This window comes from Schistocerca nitens, chromosome 7 (assembly GCF_023898315.1).
Source record: "Schistocerca nitens isolate TAMUIC-IGC-003100 chromosome 7, iqSchNite1.1, whole genome shotgun sequence".
In the NCBI taxonomy this organism is placed as follows: Eukaryota; Metazoa; Arthropoda; class Insecta; order Orthoptera; family Acrididae; genus Schistocerca; species Schistocerca nitens.
The window spans coordinates 545,527,819-545,541,486 of NC_064620.1; the positions used below are offsets into that span (position 1 = coordinate 545,527,819).

Below are 13,668 nucleotides of genomic sequence, written 5' to 3' on the forward strand. Positions count from 1 at the left end.
GACTCAACGTGAATACCAGACTGCCTCGCTGAGTGAAAGGCAGCCACCTAATTACACGACAGGGTATGTTGCTATTGGCCACTGGGACCACGTGCTCCACAGTGGCGCCCTCACGTTAGACTCTGGGCCAGGAGCATGTGCAGCCACGGCCTAAGGCGCGACTGCTGCCGAGACCTCTAGTGATCATTGAGTTACTTGCAGTCTGGTGCAGATTCGAAACCCGCGGCACTCGGTACCAGACTGTTACTCTTATCTGTGGTGTAGTACCCTTAGATGCACAGAACTGAATATGTTGTGTCTTTTTAAAACTGAGGGTGAGACCATTCACAGAAAACCAGGTTGTGATACTATTGGAAATGAAGTCCCATGCTTCCTGACAGAGCGTAGGGGAACGATGCCGCAAGACCACAAGCTGCAGACATTGTTACCATTAAGAACATTATATACCATTTCTTCTTACATTGATTACAATAGTAGTTTCATCTGCAAAAACAACTAATTCTTCTTCAGGTGTATTAGATGGAAGATCATGTACATGTATAAGGAACAAGCGTGGACCTAAGATTGAGCCTTGGGGAACTTCATATGTTATTTCTCTCCAATAAGAATTACTTTCCTGGATGGTTTTGGTTAAATCACTAAGTACAGCTTTCTGTATTTTTTGGTTAGATATGACTAGAGACCAGATTATATGCATTTGCATATTTGGCCTCTTTTGACCGGTTATTGCATATTTTAACTAAAAACTTGTGACGATACATATTTTCGCTCTATGTTTACAATATTTTAAAAATTTAGATGGGCAGTCTCTAGCTTGATCTAATTTTGATGTCTCACAGATTGACTGCGACCTAGAGCTGCGTGCAATCACTAACCAAGAGACCGCTGCCTAGCGAAATCATTACAGAAGAGAAACAAGAAGAGCCAGACAGAGTCAATGCTCCTGTGCCCGCGCCCCCGGTTAATTCCCTCCGCTGTCATACCATACGCATCAGCAACAATTAAATTAAACTATGCAAGCTTTTAGTCGCACATCCTTCGTTTCAGTTTAGCTTTCTATTTACTTGCACACAGTTGTACATGTTTATGACGTATAGTGTGTAATGTGTTGTGCGCCATGATGCCCAAAAAATGAAACATTGTTTTGTGGATAGCTGACCATTCTGGAACTTTTACATATGACAGAATTGTTTTATATTGTCGAGTTTGCAAGAAAAACATTTCGTGCAAGAAAATAAGTTTCAAATAGACCAGCATGTCAAGACAAGTCTTCATATCACAGGAATGCAGAAGAAAGGACCACGACAACAACTTCTGATAGCAATAAGTTGCAGTAGCCGGGATTTGTCCGAAGGTAACCATTAAAGTCAGTTTAACATGGATCTATGTGACGCATTCATTGCAAGCAGTGTTCCTCCTCACAAACTTACAACCCTATCCTCAAAGGCTCTCTGCACAAATATTGCTTAAATCAAAATATACCAGATGAATCAACATTGCATAAAAATTAAATATCGACAATTTATGTAAACGTTCTGTAAGAAATACCCAATGAACTCGAGGACAGCATTATCTGGATTTCAGCTGACAAAACTACATACATTTCTGGGCATTAAATTGCAAAAGTAATTGTTGTTGCTTGAAAAGAAGAGCCTTCTTCTTCCTATTTAGTGGCCTACAAAGAACTACGACCGCCAGATTTGTGAATGAGTCTATTAGAAAAATATTTCCAGAATCTTCTGCAGATGAAAGGGTGTTTGTGCTTATTTCAGATGCTGCTCCCTATATGATCAAAGCAGGAAAAGCCCTCTCGAGTATTTTATTCCAATTTTATTCGTGTGACGTGCTTCGCTCACGGAGTGTATCGCCTTGCTGAAGAAGTCCGTTCGACATTTGTGAATGTAAATAAACTGATTTCATCCACAAAGAAAGTGTTTCTAAATGCTCCTGCTCACATCAGGACCTACAAAGAAAAATGACCAAATGTGCCTTTACCTCCTGAACCAGTGGTGACTCATTGGGGTATGTGGGTCGAAGCTGTGTTGTTTTACAGAGAACATTTCGAGGCGATTAGAGGGGTAGTAAACGACTTCGATAGTGCAGAGGCTCTGGCAGTTTGCCTGTGCAAGGAAGCTTTTAATGATTCCGGTATTAAAAAAAGGCATTGCTGTAATTAACATTCCTTTTTCCCATATACCTGCAAGTATTAAAAAGCTTGAAAATCAAGGTTAGGCATTTACTGAATCTATTCAGTTAATGAATAAAATTATTCTAGTAAACTCCTCATTGCTGGAGGTATTCCCAAGAAAACTTATAGAAAAAATTTTTAGCTGTCTTCTCTTACATCGATTGGTATTGGATGTATAGTTGTTTATTAACTCCCCTCTGTCTTTGTGCTCTTTAGTTTTGACTTTGGTGCCTATGCCTGCAGTTGTTTTTGCCCCTCAAAAGAAAAGAAAACAAAATAAAACAATGATTGTTTTTCAAATAAAATATTATGGAGTTTTTGAGCATGCCACAGAACGTGCAAACATCTCGAAGTCGATATTGTACATATTGATTGTTTCCCTGCATCTCACTCACATCACATCCACCTGCTACTGACAACAATAGCAAAGAAGGAACAATTCTTGAAACATGGCATGCGTCCCCATTTTGCAATTTTTAGAAAATAATCCCAGAAAGGCCCCCTTCCTAACCGCTACCAGAAAGTATTCAGAAAATGATATCAGCGTTCTAAATGTACAGATTTTCGCGTGACCGGCACTCTTCCTCATAATTGATATGCACAGGTTCGACATTGAGATATAATGCACGCAGTAACTACGATGTCTTTTTACTATCTGATCTTGCACATTTCTACACATTTCATGCATTTTTAAGCTTTTTTTGCATATTTTAAGGTTTTCATCATTCATATAATCCGGTCTCTAGATATGGCACTATCCATTGGTTGGCTTTGCCATCAGTCCCATAAAACTTCAATTTATCAGTGAGAATACTGTGATTAACACAGTCAAATCCCTTAGAAAGATCCCAGAAAATATCAGCAAGTGCTGTTTTATTGTTTAGTATTTGTAAAATTTACTGAGTGAACATTAAATTTAATTCTCTATAGAGCAAATCTTCTGAAACCCAATCTGTGATTTGCTGAGAGTATTATTGTTGCTGAGGTGAGGTACTACTCCAGACTACATCACCTTCACACAGAGTTCGGAAAATGATTTTAGATGAAAATTCCTTTCAATATTAGGATTCAAACCAGTTACCTCTGAATTTGTCACAGCACTGTCCAGTGTTAGTGTCCATCACTTTGGATAAAGATTAATATTTATTTGTAATTTCATTTTCAAGGCGAACTATCCAGTAATCATCTGCATGAAACTTGTCATTACGTTGAATGTTTCCCCTGCCACAAAACTAACGAATTCGTGCCATATGTTTCTATGCTTATGCCATGCCCATTATTTGTGGCAGTATGTTAATGGATAGTTGCACAAATGGTCCATATTACTTACTCAAAAGATCATTTTTGGAATGAAACAGTTTGTTTTTTAACTTAAGTCGTTTAAGAGGATGTCAAGAGATTTTTTTGTCTGTGAATGTTTATGTTAGACTATTAATTAGCAAACAGAGGGGTCACTTTCCTCCTAGTTATTCATGTGTGAATAATCTTGTGTTCAAATTGTGTCTGATTGTTAAAATTTTTAATAGGGAGTAAACATAAGAGAGTAGTGTTCAGTAGTTAGAGCCTGTTTCAGAAAAATTCTTTTGAGTCATGTCAGGATGTAAATAAAGCTGTCATTGTCTTTTATTTTACAGGTAGCCTTCTTCTATTATCTTATGAAGGCTGCCTGTGACACTAGGCAAAAAACTGGATGTTTTATTTACATGACGACAAGGTAATTTTACTGAAGCAATGTAAATATAGTTTGCGGCTGTTTTTGGTACGCCCAGTGTTTTAAAAGTTGTTTTCAGTAGGTTAAGAATCCAAAGAGTGTATTTTACCCCTGTAACAAATTCATTACACTGTCTCAGGTACTATTTTAATGGACATCCCTGAATAATGTGGAATTTCACTATGTTTTATCAAATGGTTTATACAGATGGACTTAGTCTTGAATCCTCTGTCAGTTTTAATTGAAACACTTTGTACTCAAAGCTCAGTATAAAGTAAATGTGTTTGAAATTGAGTAGTTCTCACACCTCATAATCAAGGTGATAAGCAAAAGTTGTATGTAACTGGCTTAGTGATATATGTCTGACTGGAATATCTTATTTTTTATTTTAATGATATGGTTATAATAGAGGGAAACATTCCACGTAGGAAAAATATATCTAAAAACAAAGATGATGTGACTTACCAAATGAAAGTGCTGGCAGGTCGACAGACACACAAACAAACACAAACATACACACACAATTCAAGCTTTCGCAACAAACTGTCGCCTCATCAGGAAAGAGGGAAGGAGAGGGAAAGACGAAAGGATGTGGGTTTTAAGGGAGAGGGTAAGGAGTCATTCCAATCCCGGGAGCGGAAAGACTTACCTTAGGGGGAAAAAAAGGACGGGTATACACTCGCGCGCGCGCACACACACATATCCATCCACACATATACAGACACAAGCAACGTCTTTAAATATGTCTGCTTGTGTCTGTATATGTGTGGATGGATATGTGTATGTGTGCGCGAGTGTATACCCATCCTTTTTTCCCCTTAAGGTAAGTCTTTCCGCTCCTGGGATTGGAATGACTCCTTACCCTCTCCCTTAAAACCCACATCCTTTTGTCTTTCCCTCTCCTTCCCTCTTTCCTGATGAGGCAACAGTTTGTTGCGAAAGCTTGAATTGTGTGTGTATGTTTGTGTTTGTTTGTGTGTCTGTCGACCTGCCAGCACTTTCATTTGGTAAGTCACATCATCTTTGTTTTTAGATTTATTTTTTATTTTTATTTATTTATTTATTTATTTGTAAACTTAATGCATTTTAGTAAGTCCTCGCTTGGTGTAGCAAACCAGAATATACAAAAAGCTTTGCAATTACTTTTTCACACATTTCCCACTTCATATATTCAATAATGTCTCGTTGTTGTAATTACTGAAAAATTAAGATGTGTCTTAATGACAGTATTCATTTGTCTACTTACAGGTAAAAAATTACCTGCCTTCCATCTCAGCTGCCATTGGTGTATTTACCCCACAGCGATATGTATGGAGGACAGCAATAGCTGTACATGCACTACCTAGACTGCTTGTTGCAAAGATGTACCACCGATATTATCAGAGTGTTCTATATCCAGGGATACATTTTCTTGCTGCCATTGCTTGTTGGCTCAATGTGATGGAGAATTTAGCTCTAATAGGTTTAACTTTTATATCATCAGCAGAAAATTATGGTAAGTTATGTAATTTCAATAATAAGTGTTCAGTTATTTATTATGTATCATTGTTGAATAACATTGTGTGTAAAGATAGCACACCTTCTTTCATTCATCATGTTCCATAGATCCCATCAAGATAGAGACTGTTAAGGGTCTTGGAATGAATCAGGATATACATTAACAAAAGAGAAGCAAATCAGGGACACTTAATCTTTATGCTGTGAAGCAGTAAAGTATCACTTCTTCTTCTTCTTCTTCATATTCATATTCCTCATCATCTCATGAAATGGTTTTGCATATGCAAATCATTCATAGAGCCTCTCCCAATCTTCTCATTTCTCACACAGTGTATTGTTCAGCATTTCCTCCTATTGTATTCCTCTTTGATTCACATCAGCCTTAATTTCCTCTCTCCATTTTTTCATGGTGTTCCAATTGGTCTGCTGGATTCTGTCCATTCTAGAGCTTTTGTTGGTAGTCTTTTTTTCCATTATTTTGATGTGGTCAAACCATTTTATCATATTTCTTTCCATAATTTCTTTTACTGGATTGATCTAAAGCATGTTTTATATTGTTTCATTTCTGATGCTATCAAGTAATGCATTACCCAGGATTCCTCATAAGAAATGCATTTCTGTTGTTTGTATATTTGATTTCTGGCCAGGCCGGAGATTTTCTCCATGCTGTGACGGGATTTTATGTTGTCCTCATGATCATTTCATCATCATCATCAACAAGCAAGTCACCCAGTATGGCATCAACTGAAAAGAATTGCAACTTCGCAGCTGAACTTCCCCAGGTAGGGAACCCCTGGCTGTCAGTGCCCATACACTCATTTCATTTTCGTTCTTGCATTGATCTTTCTTTGTTCAGGTCCAAAATCCTAACAAATAGGTCAGAATTGTTGAATAATATGACTTGCTTATCATGATCTTTGCTTTGGCAGGTGTTTTCCATTGTTCCTGGTTATGTCTGATACAAAGTAAAAAAAATCAAACAATGGAAAATCCAGGATGGAATGTAACAATACCAGAGAAGGAAAGTTGCTACTCACAATATAGCGGAGATGCTGAATAGTGATAGGCACAATAAAAAGATTCACACACTCGTAGCTTTCGGCCATTAAACCTTTGTCAGCAGTGGACACACATACAAACCTTCAGAGGCCCAAAGTGATTTTAAGCTTGACACAGTACAAGAAAACTGATACTCCAGGTTTTGTTTTTACAACTTTGTTTTCGTCTATTTTAAGTACATACTGTAGTTTTATCATTTTTTATACAGATGGATCCCAGCAGGAGAATGCTCTCGGTTGCTCTGCTGTTTTCTCTGATAGGGCTTTTAAAGTGGGTCTTCCAGAACAATTTACAAATTATGATGCGGAGGTGTATGGCATTCCTTGGCACTGGAGAGGGTTCACAGACATCACCGTATGAGTTTTCTTGTCTGTTCCAACTCTCTTAGTGCACTTCAAGCACTTCACCAAATTTGAAGACCCACTGATTCAGCTCATCCATGACTCCTTACAGCGGCTCCAATACTGTGGCAAGGAAGTGATCTTTCACTGGGTACCTGGCCACGTTGGGATGCAGGGTAACGACATGGCCAACAAAGCTGCCAAGGAAGCATGTTGGGATATTGCTGTCCATGAATGTCCCATCCTGTTGCACACCATTATCTCATTTTCTGACAGATCCATCATATGTCAGTGGGAGACTAAGTGGTTTCAGGTGACAAACAACAAACTGCGGTCACTCAAATCAACCACAAAGTCTTGGTAGACTTCATGTCAGCGTCGCCACTGGAAGGAGGTTTTGCTTACCAGACTGCACATCGTGCACAGCCCTTTCATACATGACTTTCTCCTCTGGCGGGAGGATCCACCACTCTGTGAAGTTTGTGGCGTGATGCTTTCAGTTCAGCATATTGTGGCTATGTGTGTCCTGTATACTGATATTAGGGCAGCACTCAGTCTCACTGGAAATCAGCCCACCATCCTCGCAGATACTGATAAGTGTTAAAAGAGTGGTGAAATTTTGTGAACTGTCAGGATTTATCCCTAAATTGGTGGTGAAGGGTGGCAGACTTTAATATGTTATAAACTGCTCCGCATGTGGGGACAACCTTTGTCCCTAACCATGAGATTTACATGCTGAATTTTCGTCAGGGCGCTGATGACCATGATGTCAAGTGCCCCTCAACCCAAATCACCACCATCGGCCAAAGAGATCTTCATTGGAAATAGACAAAAAAAAAACACACACACACACACACAATGACCACACACTGGCTGCTGAGGCCAGACTGCAAGCAACAGCACACGAGGGGAGAGGCAACTGGGTGGTGGGGGTAAGGAGAAAGTCAGGGCAGGGAGGGGGAGGGATAGCATGGTAGGGGTAGGGGTACGGGATTGTAAAGTGCTGCTTGTGGGAGTCTATAGGTATGAGATGGAGAGATGGTAGGGCAGCTAGGGGCAGGCAGGAGGTTAGATGGAAGGCCGGGGGAGGGGGGGTTAGTGGAAAAAGTATAGAAGTAAAGCAGTGGGTGCGTTGGTGGCATAGAGGGCTGTGTAGTGCTGGAATGGAAACAGGGAAGGAAGCTAGATAGATAAGGACAATGACTAATGAAGGTTGAGGCCAGGTGGTTTACAGTAACATAGGGTATATTACATGGAGAATTCCCACCTGCACAATTCAGAAATGCTGGTTTTGGTGGGAAGGATCCAGATGGCACAGGCTACGAAGAAGTCATTGAAATGAAGAACGTCATATTGGGCAATGTGCTCAGCAATGTTGTGGCCCAGCTGTTTTGTGGCCACAGTTTGTCAGTGGCCTTTGATGCAGACAGACAGCTTGTTGGTTGCCATGCCCACGTAGAATGCAGCACGTCACATGACTGATTTTACAATTTTATGCCTTTGATAGGGTAGGTGATGCTTGTGAGTGGACTGCAGTAGATGGTGATGGGAGGATGTTTGCGATAGTTCATCCATCTAGGTCTATTACAGGGAGATGAGCCATGAAGTATTGGGTCGGGAGCGGGGGTTGTGTTGGGATGGACAAGGAGATTGTGAAGGTTCGGTGGGTGGCAGAATACCACTGTGGGAGGGGTGGGAAGGATAGTGGATGGACATTCATCATTTCAGGGCACAACAAGAAGTAGTCAAAACCCTGTCAGAGAATGTGATTCAGTTGCTCCAGTCCTAGGTGATACTGAGTCACGAGGAGAATGATACTCTGTGGCAGGATGGTCGGACTTTGGGAGGTGGTAGGTGACTGGAGAGATAAGGCATTGGAGATCTGTTTTTGTACAAGGTTGGGAGGGTAATTACAGTCTGTGAAGGGCTCCATGAGACCCTTGGTATATTTCTTGGTATATCTCTTCACGCAGATGGGACAGTCGTGAATGGCTAGGCTGTATGTAAGGGACTTCTAGGTGTAGAATGGGTGGCAGCTGTCAAAGTGGAGTTATTGCTGATGGTTGGAAGGTTTGATATGGATGGAGGTCTGATGTATCCATCTTTGAGGTGGAGGTCAACATCAAGAGAGGTGGCTTGTTGGGTTGAATAGGAAGAGGGCGAAGGTGTCGAGGCTCTGGAGAAATGTGCTTAGTGTGTCTTCACCCTTGATCCTGATCACGAAGATGTCACCACTGAATCTGAACCACGTGAGGGTTTTGGGATTGTGGTTGTTTGGGAAGGATTTCTCTAGATGCCCCATGGATACATTGGCATAGGATGGTGCCATGCAGGTGTCCATAGCCATACCTCAATTTGTTTATGGGTAATACCTTGAAAGGACAAGTAATTGTGGGTGAGGATATAGTTGGTTATGGCAACTAGGAAGGAGGTTATATGTTTGGAACTAGTTGGGTGCTGGGAAAGGTAGCATTCAGTAGTGATAAGGCCATGGGCATTAGGGATGTTAGTCTAAAGGGAGGTGGCATCATTAGTGACAAGCAGGGCACCATGTGGTAAAGGAACAGGAACTGTGGAGGAAATGGTTGCTATCTTTTATATAGGATGGTAGGTTGCAGGTAATAGGCTGAAGTTGTTGGTCTACAAGAACAGTGATTCTCTCGGTAGGAGCATGGTAAAGTCACAATGGGACATCCTGGATGGTTGGGTTCATGGATTTTAGGAAGCATGTAGAAGGTAGGGGTGCGGGGAGTGGTAGGGGTCAGGAGAAAGATGGACTCTGGGGAGAGGTAATGGGATGGGCTGAAGGATTCGAGGAAAGACTGGAGATAATGCTGGATTTCTGGAATGGGGTCACTGTGGCAGCATTTGCGGGTGGATGAATGTGACTGCTGGCAGAGTCCTTCTCCCAGGTAATCCTTGTGATTCAGAATGAGAGTGGTGGAGCCTTTTTCGGAAGGTAGGATTATAAGGTCAGTATTAGTTTTTACGTGGTGGTTTGCTGCTCTTTCTGCAGTTGTAAGATTAGTTTGTATGTTGAGGGATTTGGGGAATGGCGGTGAGGCAAGGTTTGAGGTTAAAAATTCTGGGAAGTTAACAGGAGGTGATTTGGGGGCAGGGGTGTGGATCATAGTTGGACGGAAGAGTGAACTGAGTCAGGCAGGGTTCAATATTGGTATTTGATTGAGTCTGTTTGGTTGGATTGGTGATGAAAAAATGTTTCCACTGTAGGGACCAGGAGAAGGAGAGAAGGTCTTTAACAAGTCCTACATGACTGAATTTGGGACTGGGGCAAAAGGTGAGGCCTTTGGAAAGGACTGTTACTTCTGCAGGGCTAAGGATTTTGTAGGAAAGGTTCATGATTGTGTTTCAGGTTTTGACTACCTCTCGTCGTACCCTGAAATGAGGAACATCCTACTCACTATCCTCCCCAACCCTCCCACAGTGGTATTCTGCCACCCACCAAGCCTGCATAATACCCCTCTCCATCCCTACACAACACCTGCTCCTGACCCCATGCCTCATGGCTCATACCACTGTAAAAGACCTAGATGCAAGACCATCATCTAACCCATCAAAGGTAGGACTACCTGTGAAACCAGCCGTGTGATCTGCAAGCCAAGCTGCAATAACTGTCCTGCATTCTACATGGGCATGGCAACCAAAAGCAATCTATCTGAATGAATGACCACTGACAAACTGTGACCAAGAAAGAGCTGGACCACCCTGCTGTTGAGCACGCTGCCCAACATGACATCCTTCATTTCAGTGACTGCTTCACAGCCTGTGCCATCTGAATCCTTCCCACCAATACCAGCTTTTCTGAACTGTGCAGGTGGGAACTCTCCATGCAATGTATCCTGTGTTTGCATTACTTTTCTGGCCTCAAACCCTGTTAGTCACTGTCCTTATCCATCTAGCTCCTTCCTTGTTCCCATTCCAGCACTACACAGCACTCTATTTCACCATTGTACCCACAGTTGTTTTCTTCTCCTTTCCACTCCCCCCCCCAACCCACCGCTTTGTTCTCCGTCTAACCTCTGACGGCCCCTAGCTGCCCTACTCTCTCTCCACCTCATCCGTGTGTGCCCCCACAAGCAGTGCTCTCTGTACCCCTACCCTGCTATCCATCCCCCTCCCTGCCCCAACCTCCTCCTTACCCCCACCATGCGATTGCCTCTCCATCATGCACTGCTGCTCCCAGGCTGCCCTCAGCAGTCAGTCTGTGTGTGTGTGTGTGTGTGTGTGTGTGTGTGTGTGTGTGTGTGTTGCTTGTTTCCGACGAAGGCCTTGCTGGCCGAAAGCTAACTTTCTGACAGTCTTTCTGTTGCACCAATCTGCAACTCATCTCCTCTATATGGTGAGTAGCAACTATCCTTTTCACAATATTGTTATTTCAAAAACGTATATATTTAGTTAATGTCACCCTCAATATTCTCCCTATCTCTGTCCTTACAATTCTCCATGCAAATTTTGCATTGAGTAACATAGTGCTGGAAGTATTCCCCTGTGTGCTCCTTGATGTACATGCCGCTTTTTCTTTCACTGCTTCAACAGACTAATACCTTGTTCCTTTTAATGCAGACTTGACCTTGGGGAATAGATAAAGGTCACATGGTGACAAGCAGGGCAGGTGAATAGGGTGGGTGACCTAACACTGGAATGCTGTACTTTACTAGAAACCTCTTTAACAGACAGTGCAGCATGAGTAGAACATATGACCAGTTGTTCCACAATTCAGGTTGTTTTTTTCTTATTTTCTCAGAGAGTTTAGCAAGAATCTCAAGGTAGTAATGTTGATTAATAGTTTGACCAATATTGAAAACAACAATCATCACCACTTTGAATGTAGTTTTTCTCATTCACGCTTTTTTTGCTCTCAATGATGGGCACTTCCTTTGCTTGGATTTGTCCTTAATTTGTGGATCGTAAGTGAGAAAAGAAGATTCCTCACAAGGTATCACTCTTTCCAAGTAATTAGAATCATTTTCAATAGTACTCAAAGTCTCAGTACAAACATTTTCACAGGCTCTTTTTTTGATTGTGAGGATTTTCATCCCCAGTTTTACACAAACTTCTCTCATATTAAATTGGTTATGTAAAATTTGCCTCATGCATTCTTTGCCAATTCCTACAGTTTTTCAATCAGTTGAATACTCAACTGACACATACATTGAATCAGATTTACTATTTTTTTGATATTTTCATCCGTTTTTGGCATTTAATGGGATCTCTGGTGTGAGTCATCTTCAGTGTCTTCTTGACTATCTTGGAATTGCTCGAACTGCTCAGAAATGTGCTTACATAATGAACAGCCTTCGCTGTAAACTTCTTGTAGTAAAAGGTAGGTTTCAATAGCAGTTTTTCCTAGTTCTGTGTGATACTTCACAACAATTCATTGTTCCGTAATTACAATTATCATTTTTCTGGCAAAACAAAATAACTGCTTTTACACAAATGAAGGCCAGGACCGCAATGATTTGTCTACAGACACAAGGGATACCGCATTCGACTGAGAAAGCTTCACTCCTCAGAACTGTTGGTCATTATCTTTGATACATGCAGGCTTACTGTGTGACAGCATCAGTCCAATTATTTTATAGCCACACCTCGTATTCATTTTCAACCATTGGTTCCTATCTTATACTCAGCGCAGGGTCCTCTACTAAGTGTATAATTTTGACTCTAAAGATCTGAGACACCCTGTACATCCTGTCCGTTTGTTATTGCAACAGGTGAGGATTTTGTTCTACAGTCTCACAGTGCTTGAAGACATAGAGCTTACTTGGTATTTGGATATCTTGAACAGCAGACACTTCATTGCCTGAAATGGTCAGCTTGATGTGAAATTCTTATAGCTCACTTATGATTGTCTAAATAATCATGCAGCTCACGGGGCTCCTCCTCCAGCTTATGCCGGAATTGAGCAGCTGTGCAAGAATAATGACATTCATTTTCCATAGAGCTGCAGATACCATTACTTGTGGCACTACTTCTTATTGTAAATGCTATGTTGCTGTTTGTATTAATCAACTGTGTATTGATGTTACTTGTGCCCAGCCATGTATTCCTCTTTATGGACAAATTTCATTACATCCATCTCAAAAAATTGTAGGATATTACATTTTATATTTTGCTTTTGTTGTTTTATGGATTCCAGTATAATGAAAAACTCTAGTTTTTTTTTTTTCGTTATTAGCATGAACTTGTTTGCAAATGCTAATTTTACACATGTTTTTTATGAATTCTACTTCCATGATGACACTAAGGGGAGGGGGTATAGAATTTATCGCCATTTTGTGACTTTTTTTAAGCGCATATACACATGCTAGATGTCGTCACAAGATATGCAGTGCTTTTGTATATCTGTTGCTTTCTGTTATTCCTAACCACATTTTCATTTTTCTTTTCAGCTATACATGAGAAGTGCTTTATCACATTTATGATAACATCAGAGCTTTACATGCTGCTGACATGCTACTTGCTCAGAAAATTCCGCAGATTTCCTCCTGATAATGTTGAATCAAGGTCACTGAAGATTAAACATCAACTCTTAGTGATAAACTTAACATCATTTGCCATGGCAGGGTATTTCTTCAAGAGACACAATTGGTACTGTGAACCTGGAGGTAATACTTTCACTTCCAATTTTGCAATTTTTTTTAAAAAAAGATGCAGTAGAAAGGTTGTATTCATGCAAGAGATTCCATTTATTTTATTAATCATAGTTCAAATGTGTAACAAACTATGACCATTAACAAATATTTTGAAATTTTGTGGCATATTGAAACTGTGAGCTGGACCGAGAGCTGTCCGCAAAAAGCAAAGGTCCCAAGTTCGAGTCTTTGTCTGGAACACAGTTTTAATATGCC

General features: G+C 40.8%; 1 protein-coding gene across 2 annotated transcripts in view; it reads left to right on the forward strand.

Annotated features, from left to right (window-relative positions):
• Positions 1 to 13,668, forward strand: part of LOC126194642 (post-GPI attachment to proteins factor 2-like) — a 64,017-nt gene that overhangs the window by 17,151 nt on the left and 33,198 nt on the right. Inside the window, exons 1-3 of one of the 2 annotated variants that reach the window (XM_049932815.1) lie at positions 3,864 to 3,902; positions 5,148 to 5,394; positions 13,210 to 13,425. In XM_049932815.1, coding sequence (XP_049788772.1) covers positions 3,879 to 3,902; positions 5,148 to 5,394; positions 13,210 to 13,425 — 487 coding nt within the window. In that variant the 5' untranslated portion in view covers positions 3,864 to 3,878. Of the gene's footprint in view, positions 1 to 3,863; positions 3,903 to 5,147; positions 5,395 to 13,209; positions 13,426 to 13,668 lie in introns of those variants that run through there. The other variant, XM_049932814.1, reaches the window with a different exon arrangement.